This window comes from Ailuropoda melanoleuca, chromosome 16 (genome assembly GCF_002007445.2).
Source record: "Ailuropoda melanoleuca isolate Jingjing chromosome 16, ASM200744v2, whole genome shotgun sequence".
NCBI lineage: Eukaryota > Metazoa > Chordata > Mammalia > Carnivora > Ursidae > Ailuropoda > Ailuropoda melanoleuca.
Genome location: NC_048233.1, coordinates 80,841,838 through 80,865,279, shown reverse-complemented (window position 1 = coordinate 80,865,279; position 23,442 = coordinate 80,841,838). Strand labels below are relative to the sequence as shown.

At 57.0% G+C, this 23,442-nt stretch overlaps 1 protein-coding gene and 1 long non-coding RNA gene across 2 annotated transcripts; one reads left to right on the top strand and one right to left on the bottom strand.

Annotated features, from left to right (window-relative positions):
* Positions 1 to 1,974: 1,974 nt before the first annotated feature.
* CD5 (CD5 molecule) lies at positions 1,975 to 23,327 on the bottom strand. The gene is made up of 11 exons (XM_011236517.3): positions 23,174 to 23,327; positions 13,589 to 13,627; positions 10,900 to 11,205; positions 10,363 to 10,425; positions 9,757 to 10,095; positions 7,678 to 7,971; positions 6,889 to 7,014; positions 6,066 to 6,119; positions 5,094 to 5,213; positions 4,431 to 4,522; positions 1,975 to 3,776 (listed from the first exon to the last, which is right to left on the bottom strand). The coding sequence occupies exons 1-10, from the start codon at positions 23,223 to 23,225 to the stop codon at positions 4,434 to 4,436; spliced, it is 1,482 nt and encodes a 493-aa protein (XP_011234819.1). The 5' UTR covers positions 23,226 to 23,327; the 3' UTR covers positions 1,975 to 3,776; positions 4,431 to 4,433.
* Positions 8,124 to 11,818, top strand: LOC117796817. Its single transcript, XR_004621512.1, has 3 exons — positions 8,124 to 8,316; positions 8,738 to 8,860; positions 11,570 to 11,818. It is a non-coding gene; the product is annotated as an uncharacterized LOC117796817 (long non-coding RNA).
* Positions 23,328 to 23,442: the final 115 nt, after the last annotated feature.

Here is a 23,442-nt window from a genome sequence, read left to right as displayed (position 1 = left end):
GGGGCGTGCGGGGCTCAGCCCAGTGGGGGCGGCGTCACATTCCAGCCACCTGCCATCAGCCCGTCCAGTTTGTAAATGGATTTAGTGAGGAGCCACGACACTGGCTGTGAGCCAAGTGGTTTTCAGCCGCTGCCCAGCCTGCCCCCTCTCCAGCCCACCCTGAGCTCAGCTGGTTCTGTCCTGAGGTTGGGAGGGCGTCTTCTGTTTTCAGCGGTAAGGGCAGCTTCGGAGCCGTCAGGAGACCAGGCTTCCGATGGACCCTCCAGTCAGCCCTTCTGCTTTTCCTTCCCGGCAGTGACAGGGACAGGCTGCCTGTGGACAACGTGCAGAGCTGCTGTGGATCGTCAGTACTGAATATGCAACAGGGCCACCCGACATGACATGCATTATCTCATTGGGTCCTTTCAACAGCCCTTTTCCCCCCAGTTTTAAGCAAGGGAGGAGACTGCAGGGTGGGTGGGTCAGCGACCCGGTCACATAGCCTGGAGGGGCGGGGGCCGGGCTGGCACCTGGCTGGCTGACCTGCTCCGCCACCACGCCATGCCTTTGTGGTGTCAGAAGTGGTCCACCTTCCAGAGGCCACCGTCCTGAAGAAAGCGTGTGGAATCTAAGCCCACGTTGAGAATCCCAGGGCTTTAGTCAAATTTCTCCTGCCTTTTTCCCCCTCCTGAACTCTCATTGCACCTTGCACGTGTCCAGGGTTAAGGGCACAGGACACCGGGGAGAAATAGACGACTTGGCTTTGTAGGAAGAAGCTGAGAAATCGCACTCTGGCAGCACAGTCTGGTCACTGGCTTTGTCTCGGGTCCCAGTGGTTGCAGGGGGGCAGGGGGAGGCAGGGGGGCACGGAGGGGCCGACGGGAGGAAGCACCACTTTCTACGAAAGGGCTTTATGGAGAGATGCTTCAGCTGGTCCCCCGTGCACGGGCACCCCTGCTGCTCCTTGCTATCCCTTCTCCCCAGGCCCTCTGCACGCCTCTCCCCCTGCCCTGCACCTGCCCTATGAAATCCCCAGGCGTCCTCCCCAGACCTCAGTGGGCCCCTTGCTGCAGAGCCAGCTGCCCGAGGACACGCCCTCAGTGCCAAGTTTAGATTCCTAGCTTAGTGAGAATGACACTTTGTTGAGTCAGCTGGGATGAGGCCGCTTGAAATGTCCCTTCAGCTGTCATGTTGGTCCCCTTCAGTACTCCCAGCGTCTAGCGGCATGAGGACCTCGAAGCTAGGCTTGTTACTGGATACTCAAAGTGAGCTTTCCTTCGGGGTCTCCTTGACTCAACAGGAGGAGAATGTGCTCACACGCTCGCATGCCCCCGACAGCCAGGCAGGGAACATAATTCAGGGAAGTGGGCTGGGCACACAGTGACAACTACCGTCTCTGGCCCCGGGGCAGGCCCTGCTCGGCTCTGGCAGCTTGCTGTAAGGCAAGAGGGTGGGCCCGAGGGGGCCCCAGGCTGCAGCACGGCCCCCTCTGCAGGGAGGAAGGCGGCCCATGTGTGGCTTGCTGGGGGGAGCAGCGCCCACCCCGGGCCTGTGGGCTGAGTCTTCCTGCTAAGGCTGGAGCCTGACAAAAGGCACCTCCAAGGCCCAGATGGTTCCTATTCAACTGTTAACCAAACACATCTTCGTGGGATGCCCCACCCAGGTCTGCCACCACTCGGGAAACCATTTTCTAAAGAGACTGACACCTCCGTGCAGCTCCTTTCTTTGCGGGGGGTGGGGCGGACGTTAAGTGGGCCATGGTTGTGGTGAGGCCATGCACGGTGGCCATGCTGAAGGGTAGAAAGCTTTTATCAGGAAAGGTGCCGGCAGGCGACATTGGGTCACAGTCTCTGCCCTGCAGGGGCGGGGGCATGCCTCCCCAAGAGGGGCCACTTGGCTCACGGACTCTTTTGAGCTGAAGGCAATCGAGACTCCGAGGACTCACGAGAAACTGTTGCCCCTCCTTTAACTACACAGAAGAATCTAAATTGGAGGTCTTTCCAGAGTAAGTGTTATTACCAGAGATAAATTTTATCTGAGTGGCCCATCTGTACGGCAGGGCAAACATCTAATTACCAAACATCTGGTCTTCTTACTGCCCTGTGAAGAGCATTCCTTCCCTTTGAAGACCCGGAGCCCTACCCTTCTCCTTTGTTCAAAATGACACGTAGACCTCATTCGGCCTGACTTTGCAATTTCCACGTCTGTGTGGATTCCCCGTACACACTCCTATTAAGTTTGATTTTCTCCCGTTACTCTGTCTCACGTCAATTTGATTCTTAGTCCAGCTAGTAGGACTGCTGGGGGGGGGGGCGGACACAGGAATTCTTGCTCCCCGACGGCTCTCCCTAAAAGCCGCGTCTCAGTTCCCTCTTGAGGAGCCCCTTACCCCTGCCACGTGTAGGAAGGTGACTGGGTGCCCCTGTTTCCAGATCCCTAGCATGGTTGGGGCAGATCCGAGACCTGGGCTTGGCCCCTGGGCTCTGCCAGGACTCTGGGTCCTGAGCAGGGGAGGCCGGGAGGCCAGGTTGGAGGGTGTTGGCAGAGTGCTGACCAGACACTTGTAACCCGCTAATTCCCCCGGATCCCCTGATTCTGTGAGCACCCCTCCCCCATATCCTTCTAGTAATTCCCCGTGGTTCTTCCAGCGTTGGCTTCTGTGGCTCGGGCCGTGAGGAACTCTTGCTCCCGGTGGAGACAGTGGCAGAGTGCGTGAAGGAAGGCCCCAGACCCAAGATACCTCCTTAGGGGACTGGTGCCCAAGGGCTTACTGGGGCCTGGGCCAGTCTCTGCCTTTTCTAGATTTTCAAGCTCCCAGGGAGACATTCCCCTCTCGCTCGTCCTCCCTTCCTCTCTAAGGAAACCCGGGCTCTGCAGGGTACCGTGTGTGTCTAGACACTCTGAGTGGCAGAGACAGTTTCCGCTGAGGGAATGAATTATTTAACTCCCAGGAATGTCCAGCCCCAGTCTCAGACTCTCGGCTTAGAAGTTCGCTGTGATGGGCTGAAAGCACTTTAGCTTTGAACTTTAAACTGCTGGATGAAACAAAACCCCACATCGTCTAGGATGTACCAGGTGCCCTCTTGGTGCCAGGCCCAGGTGCCCTCTTGGTGCCAGGCCCTGGGGTGGCACGGTGCCCTCGGGCTTGGCAGCCAGCGGTCCCAGAGATCCAGTGCTGTCTGTCTGGAAGGCGTCTTGGGGCGAGTGGCTGAGAGGTGGCCATAGAATCAAGGTGGTGATGGGGCTCCGCGTCAGGGGACAGCCGCCTGCCATTTGAGCCACTCCGTTTTCAGGTGTGCAGCTCTCTGGCCACGACGGCCACCACTGTTCCCAGAGGGGTCCGGGGGCTGGACCGTGGACTGACGAGGGGAGGCCCTCTAGTTCACAGGAAGCAGAAGTATTATTTATCAAGAACGTATTAAAAAGACACTAGAGAACTGAGCTCCGCCCATGCCCCAGAGGGGAGCTTCCTTCCTCACTGGGGTCAGAGTCTGAGGAGAGAACCAATTCTTCTGGGTGCTTCTCCCCACATTTCTGCTTGGCGGTGGGGGGGCTCTGGTTTCTGGGCTGTGCCTCTCACGGCTCCCACACGCGGAGGGGCAGCCCAGCTGTGTGGGGGGTCTCCCCCCCGGGCCAGGCTTCAGCAGCCTGCCACTGCAGGGACAGGGGACGTCGCTGAAGGCCCCCTTGCCTCGGTCCATGTTCTGGCTGGGGCAGAAATTACTTCCAGGCAGCGAACGCAGAGTGTTCTCAGGAGACAGGTCTGGCTCTTGGTGTTTCCTACCTGGGGCCTGGTTCTGTGCAGAGAGAAAGAAACAGGTCAGAGGAGGAGACCTCACATCCCGGAGATAGTTCAGGGAGGTGGAGGACAGGCCCCCAGGCCCCGGTTTGATGTCAGAGACAGAGGCTGTCCCTCTGGGTCACGGGCTGCTTCTTTCCACTGGCAGCTCTATGGGGGTGTAAGTCCATTGGGAAATTCTCCGGGGCTCTTTTGGGTGGCCTTCTAAGATGGACTTCGGGAGCAGGTGTGAAGATTGACAATCCTTCTCCTATAATTGCCAAATCATCACCTGTCACCTGAATTGCTCATGCTTATTCTGTTTACAAGAATCGAGATGTGGGGCGCCTGGGGGGCTCAGTCAGTTCAGTGTCTGCCTTCAGCTCAGGTCATGATCCCAGGGTCCTGGGATGGAGCCCCGTGTCTGGCTGTCTACTCAGCGGGGAGCCTACTTCTCCCTCCACCCCTCCACCAGCTTGTGCTCGCTCTCTCGCTCACTCTCTCAAATAAATAAATAAATAAAATCTTAAAAAAGAAAAAGAGTCAAGATGTGCAGAGCCCCCTCCCCCCCCCTTCTGGATGGGCAGGACGGGCAGGAGATGAGGAACTGAGGGGCTGGTTCCCATCCGCGAGGCTGTTCAGGGACCCCAGGGGGCCAGGGCACCGGGCTCACCTTTCACAGCCTCTGAGCCCCGTGCAAATCGTAGTCACTATCGGAAGAGTTATCAGGCTGGGTGGAAACACGATGCAGGGCCCCTTCCAGAGCTGCAGATAGAAAAGAGGCCATTTGCAGCAGGCTTACCCCACAGGCTAGAGAGAGCCCCACAGAGCCCAGGACCCCGCGGGTGTCTGAAGATCACAGAGGCTGTATGAGCTGGTGGCTTGACAGTCCTGTATCTGTTCTGATCAAATCAGCCAGTGTTCACTAATGATACTGAACTCCAGGCTCCCTGGGGCTAAATTGTTCGTGCCAGTCAGGGAGCATTCAATACAGGGCTTCTGCAGGCCCCCGCCAGCTCTGTTCTGCCTGGAAGGAATCCAAGGGGCCTCATTTACCATCCGGCCCACAAGGCCCTGCGGAGAAATAGGCCTGTTAGGTCACAGCAGTGCTGTGGTTAATGGCATCTCGGCGTATTCTTCTTTCTGGCTGAGTGGCTCATGGTCTCGGGGGAGGCAAGCTGAGGCCCGTTAAGGCTGGATCCGTTCCATACCCTGCTGTGACCGCTGTCAAAGTGCAGTGAGAGCCCCCTCTCCCCTGGGGCATCCCTTCTCTGGGCAATCATGAGCCCTGTGCTCTCTCCCGCTTTCCTACCTGGAAGCGTGGGCTGCCGCTTACCTGCATAAGCAGAGACGTGGGAGTTCCTGGGCGGCTGACTGTATTCATTCTCCACATGTGAGACGGAGGTGCTCTCAACCTGGGACCGGACGGTCACCGTGTGGTTGCGATGGAAAGACACTGAGCAGAGGAAGGAGAGAGTGTCATTAGCCTCGCTGCTCTGTCCTCCTCCTCCTTCCCGACAGGGCCACGGAATTTAAATCTCTTGTTCCCACTGGGTGATGGGGGAGAGGGCAAGGGCACCCACAGCTCCTTCAGTGCATCCCTCTGTCCTTTCTTCCTGGGCAGGTTCCTTCTTGCAGGGGCCAGACTTTTAGAGCAGCTTGGGGTCGGCCAGCAATCTGATTGGATGGGCGGGCCTTCGCCGGTCAGTTAGTCATTCATCAAGCATTTATTAAGCAGGGAATTGGAACTCAAGTGAAGGGCAGATATCATCCCTCCTCTCCTGGAGCTGAGGGGTTTTATATTGTAAAAGAGACTTCACAACGCACCTTGACTTGCAAAAGGAAAGGAAGAATGTGGAGTGGGAAGTGGGAGGAGGGCCATGGTTCTATCCATTAGGGTGGTCTGGCTGTGGCTAGAGGGAGAGAGGATGAAGAACAAGGGTGCGGGATGGGCTAGCTGCTTCAAATGGTTTTAATGTTTTAGAACTGGCCTTTTTAAGTTGTTCCATGAGAAAAGGCTTGGACAACCCTTCTTGCAAAAATACCCATTAAGGTTCTGATAAGTCCTGAAATAAAGAACCAAGTCTAATGTTACTTAACTCACTGATTTCTGAATCTATGTGATCATGGAGTCCTCTTTCAGGTACCACCTAGTACCAACTGTTGACCACAGTCCCACCTTAGATGACCATGGTGGAGATCAGAGGTCTCAAGTAGCTGCTGGCTCTGATGATGGTCTGCAGTGAGCCGTGACCCCCGTGGATACTGGATGGGGCTGAGGGAGGACCTTGCCTCCCGGGACACTTACTGTTCTGGTTCATTCCTGTGGGGCCAATCCACTGGCGCTGTTTCTTCTGGCGGACTGGGAGATAGACAGGAAAGGCACATGAGGACAGGGGTGGGCAGGGATCATGGGAGGGAAGGGTGGGGAGATGGGGGGGAGGGAGGTCGAAGGCCGCAGGTGCCGCTGAAGGAGGGACTGCTGGACTTCGCCCCCTGAACTCTTCAGGGCTCAGTTTTCTGACTTGCCCAGGAGGGTAAATGGACCCATCTAGAGCTAAAGGAATGTGTTGAGCGCCGCTTCTTCAGAAGAAACAACCACGGGGCGTTAGAACCAGAATAAAGCCTCGGAGGGCGCTAGGGACCTGGCTGACACTGTGCGTCTCCAGGCCTTCTCTTATCAGCCTCTCTAATCCACTTCCTGTCTCTGGATAATTTTTTCCAGAGTTCTGCAAGCCAAGGATACCGGCCCCTTAGATTCACAACGTGCGCAAACGCCCATCAGGCAGATAAAGAAACTGAGGCTCAGAAAGGAAGTGGCTCAATCAGCATCCTACGCAGTCGCCAGGGGGTGGAGTCAGGCCTGAACCCAGAACCGGAGGCTGGGGGCATGCCCCAGTCTGAAAATGGCCACGCCCCCTCGGCCTGGGGGTGAGTCACAGCGGAGGGGCTGGGGGCGGGGGCTCGGGTGTGGGCCATCAGCGCTTACCAAGTTCCTGACTTTCTCTTTCTGTTCTTAAGGGCAGGAGAGGGGTGGGGCCGGGTGGCAAAGCAGCGGTGCCCTCCTCCGCCCTTCCCGGCTCCCCTCACAGGGGCTTGAAAGGGAGGGGGTTTAGGGTACCCACACCTACATTTCTTCACCAGCTTCCTGTAGGCGTGAGGGCCGCACACAACCAGCAGCACTGCCAGGAGCACAAGAGCCAGGATGATGCTCGCCACGGTGCCTGCGCCCAGGCCTGCCGGGTTTGGGTCCTGGCCTGAGGGAGGCAGAGAGTTCAGGGGGGTCCTGCCCGGGGCATCGGAACTGTCGGATCAGAGGGAGGCTGCTGGCAGCCGGCTCCCCCACCCGCCCTTGCTCCTTGCAGTAATTCACCAGCGTGGTTGGGACGCAGTTACACACCTGCCTCTACCCGTCTCTTGAATTCTCTGCTACCGGTTCATCTGTCTATCACCTATCCTCCAGCAATCATTAGCCACTCTTGTTACCAACTATTTAATGTTCTACCCTTTGCCAGTTGCTTATAAGTGGTCACCTTGCCATCATATGCTAATAACCAGCCATCCATCCACCCATGCATCCATCTACCCATCCTCCCATCCATCCGTCCATCCATCCATCCCTCTTTCATGCGTTATTCGATTACCGTTCTCCCTTGCTTTTTTATCTTCCATCCTGGAAGACTAGAAGGTAGACTGAGAGCTCTCTCATCCATTACGGCCAGTCTCCTCTTTATGGCTCATGCTCATTGCTGTCTGAGCACCGTTGCCACCCCCATTTGCCACCTCTCCATCTTTTCCTAGGGCTCCGCAGCTCTCTGTCTAGTCCTGGAGCCTGTCCTTCAGAAACACGCTCACTGATTAGGTCCTAGAGGGAAAATTCAGAACTGCCCTCTGCCCCCCGGGGGCCGTGGTCAACTCACACTTGACAAACACCCTCTTGCAATGGGCTTTTTTCTCTTGCAGCTGATGGCACTGGGACAGCTTCTCCTGGGGACAGGAGAGGGCGCGGGCTGTCTTCTCGGCGGCATCCAGCACCCGGTAGGAGTTGACTTTGCCGCATTGCTGCTCCTGGCACACCTCCTCCCACCGCGCTGTGTTCTTGGCCCAGGGGACGTCGCACAGGACTTCCCAACGCTTGCCCTGGCGCACCTCCACAGAGCCTTCACACAAGCCGCCGCCCCCCACCAGGCGGCTCTGCACCTTGGGCTGGAAACCTGGAGGGGGGGAAGCAATGGAGGGCAGGTGGCAGGTTTGGAGGGAGCTCCCTTGGCCCCTAGCCTATGTGCCTGGCCACTGGGGCCCCGTGTCGCTGGCCAAGAGGGGGCCCTGGCAGAGCCCAACTTGTTGTGGGGGGGGGCTGGGATGACCTTCCTTTCTGTCCTTCCCTCCTTCTGGCATCTTCTGGCATTTCCCCCATCGAGCTCTTTCCCTGGCATGTGTGGGCAGCTGCTGGTAGCTATCCTGAGATGTGACATCATGGGCGCTTTCAGGGAAGAAGCTGGCAGAGTGGCGATTCCCGTGGCAGCCACTGGAGGGAGTTGGCCCCCCGGCAGGTGAAGGTAAGAGAAGAGCAGTGAGGAACAGGCTCTGGGTCCCTGGGTCCACTTCCCTCTGAGAACCATCCTCTCATTTGCTGCTGCTCCTTGGCAGGCGGGAGGGCTTTTTAGAAAGGAGAAACTGAGGCCCGGGGATGGGAAACACCTCCTGCTCCGGGTCCTGGCAGTTCAGGGGTGGGACAGACCCCAGGCATCCTGCTGCCCAGCCACATGGGTGGGCTTTCATGAAAGGACTGGCTGGGTCTCTGCTTGTCAGGGTGGGGCCTGGGCTGCATGGCTGAGGCGCACCTGTGCTCAGGTTAGAGTGAGTGGTGATCTCACCAGCTTGGCCTGTTTCCATAGCGACAACCATCTAAAAGGCCCTAGTAAAATTTCTACTTAGAAAGGAATTTCAAAGGCAAGCCCTCCCTGTCTGGTTTCGCAGGTTGTAGACTGCAGGAGGGCATGGCGAGCGGGGCTGGGAGCCAGACCATCTCCCCTCATCAGGCCGAGAGACCCTGGGGGCCGCTTCTACCTGGAAGGGGTGGTGTCTCACTAACCACACCAGGTATCCACGGGGCTGGGTGGTGGTTGGGGGGTGGGGGCGGGTGTGCCAGCGGGATAGCCCAGTGGTCCGGAGCAAGGCTTCCCAGATGTGTGCACACACACCGCTAGGACCTTGCCGAGAGGCAGATCTGACTCAGTAGGTCTGGGGTGGGGCCTGGGCATCTGCATTTCTAACCAGTCTGATGTAGCCGGTGCTGCTGGTCTGGGACCACGCTTTTGGTAGCTAAGGCTCGGACAGCAGCAGGTCCGACTTCTTACAGTCTGGACTGGTGATGGGAGCCCACTCCCTCCCGAGGCGAGGGAGGTCCCCAAGACCATCCTCTTTGCTCTCCTCCCCTCAGCCACACCAGATTCATCAGTCTTCTTGTCATTGTACAAGGACCTCCGTGGGGAGCTCTTTGGGGACCTGCTCTGGTCTCCCTCTGCCTGCTGTGCCCTGGGGGACCTCCCACTTGTCACCACAGCTCCAGCCTCATCTGTCTCTGGGATTTACAGACTTCCCTCCTGCCAAGCTGGCCCCTCCCCCTGCCCCACCTGCTCTGATCCTTGGGACAAGCCGCAACTCCCACCTAAAAAGCCCTCTCTCCTCTGCCCCACCAAAGCCACACTCCTCTCCTCCTTCCAGACCCCTGAGGAGACCTTGCCTCGTTCTGGAAGTCCTGCTGGTCCCATCTTCCCGAGCTGCAGCCAGGCTGGCAACGCCCTGGCTCTGTGTTACTTTGCGGAGATTTCTAGGGCGTTGGGTGTGAGTGTAGCCTCCCCACCCCACCCCGCCCTCTGTTTCCCTCCCATTCTCCATGGTGCCCAGGGCCCTGTGCTCCACGCCGGGGTTTCGGCGAATGGGTGTTGACAGACCACCTGGGGGCGCTCCGTGGGTCCTCGCAGGGTCTGACTCACCAGAACAGACGAGGGCCAGAGCTTGGCCACCCTCGTAGGGGGGTACTTTTCCAAAGCACTGGTCCAGGGAGGCGCAGCTTGCGTTCTGGATCTTCCATCGAATCGGCAAGGCCTTGCTCTCCCCTGGATCTTGTGTCCTGGTCGTTTCGGCCTCTGGCAGGTGCCTCAGGAAGGAGCCACACTGGAGGGCCGCACAGATGCGGTTCTTCAGGTCCTGGGTCCCGTCCTGCTCCTGCACCTTGTAGCTGATGGCCCCTCCGAGGCTGCCTTGGTAGAACTCGACCACGCCGGCACACCGCAGGCCTCCAGGCCCGGCCACCAGCAGCAGCCTGGGAGGGGCTGCGGAGGGAGAGAGCAGGGAGCGGGCCTGAGTGTGGCGGCTGGCCCTAGGGGGCCTTGCTTTCTGCCTGCTCTCTGGCTCCAACACACGGACGAAGGAAAGACTGGCCAACAGCCGTGGGAGGTGGTGAGCCCCCAAACCTTGCCCAGGACCTACTTACACTAAACTTTTTCATATCCACCTGCAATTCCAATGCCACGGGGCATCCCATGTTTTTATTTGCTAAATCCCGCACCCTGCCCCCAGGAACCTCAGAATTCTCTTACCTGTGGGCTCTGGAGTGGTGGTGGGTGGGGGGCTCGTGGGAGGGGGTTTTGTCTTCGGTGGCTCTGCAATGAGAGACTCTGGTGAGGGATGGGCAGGAGGAGTCCTGAGAGGTTGCGGGGAAAGCATGCAGGGTCGGGGGAGGGTTGGGGGTACCAGACAGTTTGGAGAAAGACCTAGAACTCATGATGGAAGTGCCACTTGCCCCATTAGGCCCACTTGAGCCACACATTGTCTCTAAGTGTCCTGGGTGGGGTGGGCAGCACCAGCCCATTGTACTGTTGGTAAAGTGAAGGTGAAGAGAGACAGTAACGTTAGCAATGGCAGAACCAGGTTTTCAACCTCTTCCATCCCACCAGACAACCCCTCAGCCTTTCCCCTCCAGTTCCCCACCAGTATGTGTTTCTGGGGAGGGTTTGTTATAAATCAGGACCCCCCTTCCACCTGCCGGCTCGGGCCCCATATCCCAGGCCCTGGGCAGCCTCCCCCGGGGCTGGTGTGCACGCCCAGGGGACCCGTGCGGCCGGCTCGTCACCCACCTAGGCAGATCAGGCCCAGAGGGCTCCTCTGGCTGGGCTCACTGGGGCTGCAGTTGGAGAAGGACCCCGGGTGTCCGTAGCAGGTGACTGAGTTGTGGGGACTGTTGAAGTCAGGGACGTGGGCCAAGACCAAGGCGTCCCCGCATGAGAACCTCCAGCAGAGCTTCGAGGCCTGCTTGGGGTCCTCCCAGCGGCTCTGGTTCCGGCTCCAGCTCCAGCTAGATACCGTGTGCCACTTGTGCCCGAAGTGGACCTCCAGCTGGCCCTGGCACGGCGAGTTGGAGCCTGTCAGTTTCACCAGCTTCCCTGGGGGTCAAAGAGGTGTGTGTGGGGGGGGTTCCCTCCGTGGGAACCCTCCTCACTGCCCTCTCCCAGCCGGGATCCCATCCAGCCAGGCTGCCTTCTGCCCCACGGGCTGCCTTTCTGGCTCCTGTGAGCTTTGTCCTCGGGGGCATGGCTGGGGGGCGCTTTCCAGACACTCAGGCGGTCCCCCGAAGCCGGGCCCGAGGGGATGGGGCTGGAGACCTCGGAGCTGAGGGGAACTGAGAGCAGCGGGCAAGGGGGTGCTCAACACCCCACTGTCCAGCAGGCTTGCCCCACTCTGCAAATTCTGCGTCCCTAGAAATAGGGCCTGTTGCCTGTTTGTATTTTTCTCTTTCTGACTTCTCAGATCAATGTCGTTGGGGGACGATCTAGACACAAGCGCTGTGAGAACGCTCCTTCGGGGGAACTTGACAAATGCATGCGTGTCTGGAGCTACCCCGTGCTGGAGACGTAGGACATGCCCGTCGTCAGCTGGAAAGTTCCTCACAACCAGGCGCAGCCGATTCCCCTGCCTCCAGCCTCAGGCGCCCACCGATCGGCTTTCTGTCGCTAGAGATGCGTTTTGCCTCCTCTCAGATGTTACGTACATGGAATCATGCAGCGTGTTTGTGTTTCTGTTGTGCTGTTTTTCTCGTCTGACCCCCTGCCCTCGGCATTTGGGGTTTTTCTGCGTCGTTGCATTCACCGCATTCCTTTTTGTTGTGGAATAAGCTCTCGCCGTGTGGCTATGGCGTGGTTCCTTTACTTAGCTACCGTTTGGCTGCTGTGAACAAGGCTGCGTGGAACGTTCGTGAACTGCTGTCTGTCCGTGTGGGCATGTGTTCTGTTTCTCTTGGGTGAATACTGAGGAGTGGAATTGTTGGATCGTAGGTAGGAAAGGGACTAGTGTGATTTTATAAAGCTCCGTGAAGTAAAAAAGAAGGATATGTATTTGTATCTGCATAGGTTCTAGAAGGAGAGACAAGACAGGAATCCGTGTGGTTGTTACCTGGGGTGTTGGTGGGGGAAGGACTGGGCAGGTGGGGGACAGAAATGGAAATGAGATTCGTCACTGTAGGTCTTTTTATATTTTTAAAGTTTTTTTTTTTAAGATTTTATTTATTTATTTGACAGAGAGAGAGACAGCCAGCAAGAGAGGGAACACAAGCAGGGGGAGTGGGAGAGGAAGAAGCAGGCTCATAGCAGAGGAGCCTGATGTGGGGCTCGATCCCAGAACGCTGGGATCACACCCTGAGCCGAAGGCAGACGCTTAACGACTGAGCCACCCAGGCGCCCGTATATTTTTGAAGTTTTAAGCCAGGCAACTGTATTACCTCTTCAAGAACCTTTTACTTATTTATTTGTAAACGTAAAAGGTTTTTCCAAGTGATTGCGAGGTGGCAGTTTTTCCCTGGTTGGAAACTTCTAGGCAGGCTACCTTTTTCTTCTGGGCTTGGAGCCCAGAGCGCAGGGTTAGTTCAAAAAAAGGGGGCTCGTCCAACCCCTGCTGTTGGCAGAATGTTCTGCAGCTTTCTCTCCAGTGAGCAGACTCACTGAATCCTCTCCAGGGAACAGATGTTCTCCCCATTTAATAGGTGGGGAAACTGAGGCTTAGAGAGGACAAACCTCTTGCTAGAGCTCAGAGCTAGGACGCCACCACAGGGCTCCAGGTTCTGGACAGGGCCCTCCGTGGCCCCTCCAGCTCCTTCTGGTTGCACGTGGCTTCATGAGACCCTCTAGCCACATTTCTTCCAAAACACATTCAGCGTGATGTTATCTCAGGAAATGTGAAAGAGTGAGGTCTGGGGTGAAATGAGTCTGAGAACTGCTGAGTTAAATATTGAACGGGTTTCTTCATTGCAGGACTTCTCAGAGCCTTTTCCAGGCCTGTATACACAGTCTCCAGTGAGTGATGATGTTGCCTACCTTTTATGCAACATGTTCCATGAGCCCTGTTGGGGAGACACCAGCCTCTTTAAGTCCAACCTTGAAGGCAGGGCGTTCAACATACTTGACAATCTGGTGCGGCCTCTCTCTACAGCCTCAGCTGCAAATGCATTTGACCAGGGAGACTTGGCAGGACCGAGTAGGAAACAAGACTTTGCAGGGTGCATTATGGGCCAGTATGTTTTCTGTGCGTGGTGAGTGGGTCGTAATAATTATCCTGAGAACTAGCATTCAGGCGGTGCTTTATGGCCATCGAGGGCGTCTGTCGGCACACAGGCGTCTAAACGTATATGCGGTGTGCGTGTACGTGTCTGTGCGTGCTGGGGCTCTCTCTCTCTGGGGTGGGGTTCATCTGGCAGGCCCCCCTACTGCCTGATGGAATTGCAGCCCTCTTCCCCCATCACCCCCTGCTCCAAGCCTCTGTATGGCTCTTCCTTACCTGAGTCATCCCAGTAGGGCCCTCCGAGGCAGGAAGTGACTGCAGAAAGGAGAGAGGAGGGTCAGGAAGTGGAGCCTCCCTCCTGCCCCCCACCCACCTCACACCCACCCACAGCCTGAGCGGTAGCCTCTTCTGCACCCCCCCAATATGGGATTCAGGGTTTCATACTACACATCAGAACCCCTAGGTGGGTCATGAAACCAGTTCAGTGGGTTGCAACTATCAATTTTTCCCCCATTTTAAAACTTCACTTTTTCAGTGAACATCAGTAAAATGGATTTTCCTTGGTGCACAAATTGATGAACGCTCACACATGCAGGGGTCTTGGCGATCACCATCACAGTCAAGGTAACAGTCCCATCACACCCAACATTTCTGCGTGCTCTCCCTTTGCAAGGATAGGTGGCCTGGCAACCATTAATTTTGACAAATTATGTCGTCATGCAACCATCCCGTTTTTTACAAAATGAAATGGACCGGAATAGAGAACGTCAGAGTACACAGTTGGTTGTGAGGATACGATCCCCTTCTGGGCGTTCGGCTGCAGCGTAAACCCTCGTGAGCATTGCTTTCAATCTATAAAAGCTTGAACTACAGTTGTGCAGAAGCAGAGGAATGACCTAGAATGGGAACCCCAGGCATCATTCGCTACTGTCTCGTATCCCCGAGGCGGGATAGGGATGCCAGCAATTTATCTTCAACAGCTCAGTTTCTAGAGGAAGAAATCAAAGCCCGGATAGGTGGCGGGGGTGGGGGGGCCTGAGATAGCACAGCCAGGCGTCACAAAGGAGTCAGGACCAGAGCCCCAGTGGACGGGGGTCTTGGGGAGCTGGCCTCCTGTCTGGCGTGGCCCCTGCCCAGGCCCGTTCAATAGCAACGGGGTCCGTTTGGGAAGTCCCGTCTGACTCTGGAGCCGGGGGGCAAACTGGCCCATTGCAGGGACCCTCACGGAGCAGCCTGTGGCCAGCTCATCTGTGGCTGGGGTGAAGGTTGGATTTGGGTGGGCCTAGGGTGGGGGGGAAATGCTCCTATGGGCTCAGAGCACCCCCTCCACGTTTGCTGCTCAGCTCTCTCTTGAAGTAGGCGCTCTGATTTCCACCTGTGGGACCCCTGGGCTTTGCAATTGGGAGCCAGGACTGTCAGGGTGACGGCTTTGGAGCATAAATGGTTCCACTGAAATTGCTTTTGAGAAATTGGTGTTGTGTGTTAAAAAAAAAAAAGTGTGTTTTAAAAAGCCTGTTCTGGCCTGAGTGTTCTGGAGCTGGTGGTAGAATTGTAAGGGAAGACAGGCCCCAGCCAACCGGCCCTCTCCCCTCAGCCAAGGCTCCCCCCGGGTGTCCGCGATCGGTACTCAGAGCTGGGGGCACTCGGGGCCTGGGGCAGGTGCAGGGAGAACAGCTGGGGAGCTCTGCCGGCCGGGGATGGGCGGAGAGCCAGACAGGAGGGCTCGCCACTTCTCTTCCCCACTCGAGACCTTCCTACTCCCCAGGTCACCACAGTCAGCATTCATTATCAACAGCAGCTACCAGTTATTGAGCACCTACTGTCTACTCAGCACTCAGGTGCCTCCTGACAGGGATCACTGTTACTCTCCACACGGCTCCATGACGGGAGTTGAATATATGCATGGTGTAGACGTTGGGACAGGGAGGATGCCCTGTCCGGGGGGACGCTGCCAGCAACTGCCAGGGTCTGGATTCAAACCGGGAGTCTGCCTTCCGAGCCCGTGCTCGCTGCCACCTAGTTGTGCCTCCAGACTGCCAAGTTTGGGGGTGCAGACATGAACGCAGCCTAGACTCTGTCCCCGAGGGGCTTGAGCCTCCTGACATTGGAGCCCCTGGGGGCAGGGGCTGGACCAGACCATTCTCGCAGATCTCACACAGGATGGCCCAGGCCCCGGTCAGAGAACATTCTTGGGAAAGACTGAACAAAATGCTCTCTAGAGGAAGGGGGTCTGGGTATCCCAGGGCTTTGCCACCCTCTGGGTGCCTCATGTCCTCGGCAGAGCAGCGTTTCCTGGCTTGTCCCTCCTTCCCCATCACCGCCACTGTCACCATCATCACTGTCACCAGCATCACCATGGCTACCATCAGCTTCACTGTCACCATCACTACCACCATCAGCCTCCCCATCACCACCACCATCACCATCACCATGACTACCGTCACCATCACCACCTCCATCAGCCTCCCCATCACCACCATCACCATCACCATCACTACCTCCATCAGCCTCACCGCCACCATCACCATCACCGTCACTACCTCCATCAGCCTCACCACCACCATCACCATCACCATCACTACCTCCATCAGCCTCCCCATCACCACCATCACCATCACCATCACTACCTCCATCAGTCTCCCTCACCATCGCTCTATGAAGTAGGCACTATTGTTTTTTTTTTAAAGATTTATTTATTTATTTTAGAGAGAGAGGAGAGAGCAATGTGAGCAAGAGAAGGGGCAGAGGGAGAGGGAGGGAGAATCTCAAGCAGACTCCCCATCCAGCACGGAGCCTGACGCGGGGCTCAATCACACCACCCTGAGATCACAACCTGAGCCGAAACCGAGAGCTGGATGCTTAACTGACTGAGCCACACCGGTGCCCCAGTAGGCACTATTATTTTGATCCCCATTTTATAGCTGAAGAAGTAGGGAAGGATGAACTAGGTGGCTAAGCAGCAGGTCACGCTGGGGCTGGGACTCGAAGCCAAGCCATCTGTCACAGACTCTGTGCTCTTGACCGCTGGGCCAAGCTGCCTCCCCTCCCTTCGCCAGCTCCCTGCACGATCGCGGCGCACAGATGTGATGAGCCGGCGTGAACTTGGAATTCCGTTCAGTTAGTGAACCACGCCATGGGGAGACTTTTCCACGAACTTGCTCTGTGATCTTGGCAAGTCACTCAGCCTCTCTGGACTTGGTTTCCTCACCTGTAAAATGAGGAAGTCAGATGCCACGATCCCTCACCTTCCTCTCCGCTCAGACTTCTCTGATGTTTACCCTTTAGTTCCTGATGTGTCTCAGTGGCTGGCAGGGACTGGGCAGAAGTGGACGGTACAACGTGTGACTGACTCGGAGCCTTCTGGGTGCTTCTTCTTTCTGTCTGTCCAGAGATATGGTCGGGTTTTCATTGTCCGCAACATATTTTCATTCTCATAGCTGCTCCTCACAGGGGTGCAACCGACAGCCTCCTTCCCTGGAACCCTGCGGACCACACTTAGGTTCTCTGTGAGCCCCCCTGGGGCTGCAGCTCAGCCGGCCCCACGTGCAGCCTGAGGCCCACGGCTCTGCTGCTGCAGGAGCTTCAAACAGAGGCCTGGAGACCCTGGGGACCGTGAGGGATGCGAGGCTCGGATGCATTGTGCCATTTCCTAATCCGCCATCCACAACTGGGGCTGAGCCCCGGGGCCAGGAACGAGAATCTTCCAAAGGCCCCTTCTCTCCCCTGCTAACCTCCCCTCGGAGTCCCCCAATTTCGGGCTTGGAGTGGCCGATCCCACGCAAACAAAGTGCAGGGCCCAGAAAGCCCGAGAGAGTTAGAAGGCATCTTGGCTCTCCTGGCCTCTCTCTTCAGCCCCCCATTTACAGAGACTCAGCCATTCTGAAACTGCTGCGCGGACAGGGTCTCCATGAGGTGTGCATGCATTCCTCAAGGCAGCCCGAGGTTGTCCCACCCTCACCCCCACCCCCCTGTCCTCTTGCCTCCCCAGCATTCCCGGTGAGTCTCACTCTGGTTCTCGGTGCAGCAACACGGTAGGTAGGCAGCCTCAGGCCCTGGGTGGGTTTTATTTGCTCTGCGTGGGGCCTAACATTTTTTTTCAGTCAATTAAAAAAAAAAGTGCTTCTTTCTGTTTTGCTTGGCTTAAAAAAAAAAAATCCCAAGAGCCAGATGTTTTTGAAAAATAGGATTGTCAGGCCGCATTGGGCTGTATCCCCGTGAGCCCCAGGTGGCAACCTGTCCGATCTGGTTGGCCGGCGCCTCCGAGGGACCTTACTGTCACCCTGTGTCTGGAGATCCAGCTTCAAACTCGTGATAGTTTCTGCAGCGAAACGTATGAATTTTCACACCATGTGGGATGCGCGGGATTATAAATAGCCTGCCATTTGTTCAGGTCAGGATTTGCACCGAAGGCGTTTTCCCGAGATCCACAGATACTGTTGGGTTTGGGAATCGCTGGTGCGTGTTCCGGGTTAGCGGTTCCCCTTTGCAGTACCAAGCAGAGCCAGAACTTGCCCAGGCTGGCCGGCCCCAGGCGCACTCACAGAGCATGCTGGGACCCACGGACATGGGCCCTTGCAGCTGCCACGCGCTGGGAAGTGGAGGCAAGGCAGTGGGCGCCTGGGGAGGAGCGGGGTTGCGACTGGTAGGAACAGTGATAGTGAGAGTTCATGGCACTCTTACCGCGTGCAGACCCCAGGGTGAGCTCTCTGCGTGGGATACCCAACCTCCTCCCAGCAGCGTTACTGAAGGGGGCTCCTATCACCCTGTTTCCCAGATCAGGAAACAGAAGGACTTAGCCCGGTTTGGAAGTCAGATGTGCCATCTTTTCCAAAAACAAGGAGTCCCTCTAATAGTCCACAAACGTCTCATGAATTCACAGCAAACACCACACGTCGGACTGCCTTTTGGGGCATTCTGGATTTTTCTTCCTTTCATCCTCTGATGAGGGGCTGACCTGGAAGTTCAGAAATCCTGCTTTTCTGACACGACACTGATCAGTGGAGTGGTGTCGACCCCATGTCTGTAGCAAGGGTCTAGGGAAACAAAGATCACAAAGGCCCCACATTCTGTTTCTTGGTGGAGTACCAGATAAAGTGGCTGGTTTTTGATCAAGAGTCTTTTTATGTGCAAGGCACACTCAGAGTCACACTGAGCTAATGCCAGGTGAGGCCTGGGGACTGGCACCCACAGAAGGAACAGCAGATTCGGGCCTCTAATCCGGCTCACAGGGCCTGTGCCCACTCCTGGATGTGAGCCGATCGCGGGCACGATGGCCGTCACAGTCTGAACTGTGACTGCTCTCTCGCTGGTGGCCTGCTGTGTCCAGTGGAATTTGCATGAATTTCATGCCACATATGCGTCTCTACTGTGACAGTGACAAGCCCTCCATTTTGTTCAGTTTCACATATCCCAAACTTTTTTCCACCCATGGCCCCGTGAGGAGGGGCCCACGCTCATTCTCATTTTCAAATCAGCAAACTGAGGTTCAGAGAGGCCGAGCGACTTGCCCAAGATCACACAGCTTTGCTGATGGTAGAGTCAGGACAAGAAACCCCATCACCATCACCTGACAGGGCTCTTCGGGAATCTACCACTAGAAAAACCTGGAACCTGCTCACCCCAGGGTACAGGTAGGGGAAACTGAGGCCAAGGAGGGAAGGGCTTACCCTGGATGTCTCCATGGGAGTCTGTGGTGGCATAGGACCCTTTTTGCTTCTGCCAACCACCACCGATTTCCTAACCTGTTCCCACCACCTCTGTCCCAGCTGTGCCCCAAGGGAAAAGCGAGTTTCAGGATTCCTGTGGGAACCGGACATGATGATGGTGGTGGTAGTATCATCATGGAGAAAGTGATCTGGGGCCATAATCCCTCATCTGCAACTCAAAACCCAAAACCATAAGACTTTTCTGGTGCACTCGGTGGGAGGGTATTTGCAGCCTTTATGGGTCTCTCCTAGGGTGCGATTTCCTGTTTCACTGAATGGGAATGTGTTTGATTAGGGGGTGTTGCCTGAGACCTCAAGGGTGGGTGACAAGCACACAGCCCATACACAGTATGACCCAAAATCTGGAAAATTCTGAATTCCCAAACACATCTGGCCCGAGGTTCGGGATTAGGGTGTGTGGACGTGGAAAGGTGTGGGGACGTTCCTTTCGAGGGCACTCATCACACTTCCTCCTCTGCTCTGTCCCTCTGCCTGGATCGTCCTGCTGGGGCCCACACGGTGTGCTCACTTGCTTCCTACCAGCATTTGCCCAAACATTGGCTTCTTGTGAGACCCGCTGCACCCTCCCTGGGTAAGCGTGGCCCCCAGCACTGCCAACCCCCAACCCCACCCCACTCATGACCTCCCAGCACCCATGCCATCACTGTCCGTCTCCCCATCACACCCCGACTCTTATATTGGATCCGCCAGGGCGGGGATCTCGATGGTTCTGCTGGGTCCCCAGCACTGAGAACGGTGGCTAGCACATAGTAGGTGCTCAATAAACGCTTGCTGTCTGAATAAGTGAATGAACCAGATTTACAATTGCCTTGTCCTTGAGTGTGGGCGCGGTGGTCACCCCCATGTGATAGATGAGAAGGCTGAGATTCTGAGAAGTGTCCTTGTCATCTGTGAGGGGCCCAACAGAAATCGAACCCCAATCTGCGCGACTCCAAAACCCCACAGGCTTTCACACACATGTGTGCACACACACAACACCCATGCACACGAGGACACACACCGCAGGTACACACGGCACGCACACATGTGCTCACACATGCACACACGGACGAGGGGTGCAGTCAGTTTTATCAGGTGGAGTTGAAATCCCTCCTTGGTCTCTGCGGGGAGCACCCCTGAGGAGCTGGAGCTGGACGGAGTGACCGGAAGGGCCAGTGCCAGCGCCCGAGCCCCCGGTTCCTCTATTCCCCCCCGGAGGTGGGGAACTTGGGCTGCTGGATTCTTTGTGCCCAGAGCCATCAAGGGCCTCAGCCTCTGAGCGCTGGAACAGCAGACCGGGGCAGCCTGCTCGAAGCTAGAGCCCCCATGTCCCTGTGGCCTGGGAGTGCCCAGCCCCTCTCAGGCCTGTCCTGCCCGTTGCATTGGCCCTTGCCAACCCCCGTGGGACACTTCCTTCTTTCCTCTGCTTGTCTGGCTCCTTCCCTGCATCCGGGTCTCAGAAGAAATGCCACCTCCTCCGAGAGGCCCTCCCCTTGGACGGGGCCCGCTCCTCAGGGAACTTGGCCACGGAGTCCCAGCCACTGTTGTGTTCTGTACTGCACTTCCCACAATATTTAGGAATTGTAAAGATTTTGGGTGCTCCCTCCAGGAGGGGAAGGACTCCCGTCTTGTGTGCTGGGGGATCCCTGGTGCTTTGTACTGCGCTGGGTACGAGTAGCTGTTCCATACAGATTTGTAGACAGATAAATGAAGGTGGGAATCGACTCTCCACCATGTCCTACCTCACTCGTTCCCTGCTGACTCCGGCCCTGGTGATGATGACAGTACTAAGTACTATGGCCATCGGTGCTTACTGAGCCCTTCCTACCCTCGAACTGGCATTCCTACTCCGAGCTCTGCATTCATCCATTCGTTTAATCCTCACAAATCTTTACGAGACACATACTCTTCTTATTCCTGTGTTTGCAGAGGAGGAAACTGAAGCTTACAGAATGGTCCAAGGTCACCCAACTGGCAAGCAGCAGACCAGAATCCAAACTGCAGAGCCCAGGACTTTGGGCACGGCCCAATGCTGGCTTCCGCAGTCCTGGTGGCCAGGCCTTCACCAGCAGGTGAGCCCCAGGCAGGCTAGGGCTAAAGGCAGTGACAGAGGGCACCAGCTGTCACTACCACTCCAGGTGGACCGTGGGCATCTTCATGCCCCAAAGGTCCCCAAGTCACAACCTGGATGGCCAGGTCAGGAGACACAGTATCCCCAGGGCTCTGGTGGCGAGGTGTCTTTTCCTGGAATGGCTCAAAGGGTAGGCGCGCTGTTGGCCCCCAGCCCTAGCCCTGGCCCTCGGTGTCCCCTGCCCTCAGCATCCCCTGCGTCGGTGGGGGCATGTCTACTAGAGAGAGTTGTGACCTTCACCCATTTTCCTACTTGGGGGAGTGGCTTTGGTGTGTCTTAGGGTACAGGGGGCTCCATGAGCGCGGGAGTGCTGGGCAGGGGTCAGCCCTGCTTCTCCCTAGTTGCTGTGTCCTGGGCTTTGCTTCTCGGCTTTTCTGGAACTCCGGTTTCCCAACTATAAAATGGAGGCAATGGGCCCGCCTACCTCATAGGCTGTTGTGAAGCTTACAGAAGAAAATGGCTTTAAAGCTATTTTGTAAGCTGTGACCCAGGGAACAATGGGAATGTTTATTATCCGCCATTTCACACACACACGCACACACACACACACACACACCGGAAAGCATGAGCTCCTGGGGTTCTGGATGGTTCCCATACTCCGGGGGAAGGTGCTGCCTCCCAGTCTCCGTGACTCTGGGCTCTGCTGGCCTCAGGGAGCGGCCTGACCCTGCCAGGAGCCTGGCCCCATGATTGGCTTCAGATGGGAGGCCCAGCGAGCAGGACCCCGTCCCCATCCCTAGCTGGGAGCCTGGCCAGCCTCCCTGCCCCGGTAGCATCAGAGGCCACAGGTCAGGGCAGGAGGGGCTTAAAGCCCCCGTCCTAGGAACCCCCAGGGCCAAGGAGGCCACAGCAGCTCCGCGTGAGGGTGCCATCTCTAGGCCTCTGCCTTGGGGACAGAAGGCATTTTGTATGTCTTGTGGTTCATGTGAGAAGAGCTGTGTGAACATGTCTGCACCTGGGCCATCATCACACGCACGGGCAGAAGGTAAACCTACATGTGGAGACGTGTCTGGTCCATGAACACACACACACACTTCTCATACACAGATTCACACAGACACAAACACACACATGCGTCCTCACACATACATTCACACCTGCTCACGCATACCGACTCACACGGCACACCAGGCTGTCTAGGACGGCCTGAGGCTCCCTGATCAGGCAGGCAATGGCCCCTGGGTCCTTTCCCTCCAAACTGGGAAGCCGTAATGCCCCCCTCTTCCCACCTGGCCTGCGGTCAAGCATCTTTCTCACCCACAGTACCCTCCAAACCCTTTAGAAGTGGCCAGACCTCAACCAGTTCACCCCCTGCCTTTCATAAATGGGGAGACTGCCAGCTTCCATCAAATCCCTCCCAGCAAACAGGAGGCCCCAGGCTCACCCACCTCTAACCTTACCCCCGGCCGGCTTCTCAGAGGCCCCAGATTGCTTCCACACTGGCCCCGGGGGCCCAGGTTCTGAAGCCCCTCCACTGGGCCTGGAGTGAGAGCAGACCCAGTGTGCGCTCACACCGTGGCTGGCCGGCCTGGCTGGGGCTCCTCTGGGACAGAGTGAGGAGGACTTGGAACTAAGGGAGCGTCTTTGACACATGCTCAGCTGTGTTCTCAGAGGCAGCCCCTACCCTGCCGCGGCCCACCGTGCTCAGAACACCATCAGAACTGCCCAGGAGACAGTGGGTGCCCTGTACCTGGGGGCATCTAGGTAAAGGCCGGACATCAGGTAGGTGGGGGGAGCTGCAGAGGAAGCTCGCACTAGATGGGGGCTGGATGACATAATTTCTAGACTGAGAGTCTGATTTCACATGGGTCCCACCTGGAAGGGTGCAGGAGGACCCCCACAGTGCAAGAACGAATCAGAGCTGGGACAGGTGGTAAAGGGATGGGGGGACAAGCAAGGCAGCCCCAACCCTCCGTGATGCTCCAGAGAGGGGACATGTGGGCCTGCGTCAGACCAGGGCAAGACCTGGCATCTCCCCGCCTGCACCCTGAGTCCCAGTAGGCCGGTGTGTGCCCTGGTACTCACCCAGCACCCCCAGCAGGTACAGGGCGGCGAGCGGCAGTTGCTGAAACCCCATGGGCGCGGCCTCCTCCTGCCTCAGCCTTGGCAAGCTCGGCGCCCGTGGGTGAAAGGTGTCTGGTCCCGGGTCTCCCTCTTGGGGAGGAGGGGGTGGGGCGGGCGGGCGCAGGCAGGGGTGGGACAGGGGAGCAGGAGGCAGTGTGGGGCCTGCGTCACCCGTGTTTGAAGTTGAACTGTCAACTTCCTCCCGGTAAAACCATCTGCCCCAGTTCGAA

Coding starts and splice junctions, on each gene's coding strand:
- CD5 (XM_011236517.3), bottom strand. CDS start 23,225: ATGGGGTTTCAGCAACTGCCGCTCGCCGCCCTGTACCTGCTGGGGGTG. Junction 7,972..9,756: donor TCTGGCCCTCGTCTGTTCTG/GTGAGTCAGACC, acceptor CCCCCCCTCCAG/GTTTCCAGCCCAAGGTGCAG. Junction 7,015..7,677: donor CAAGAGGGTGTTTGTCAAGT/GTGAGTTGACCA, acceptor TGCCTCCCTCAG/GCCAGGACCCAAACCCGGCA.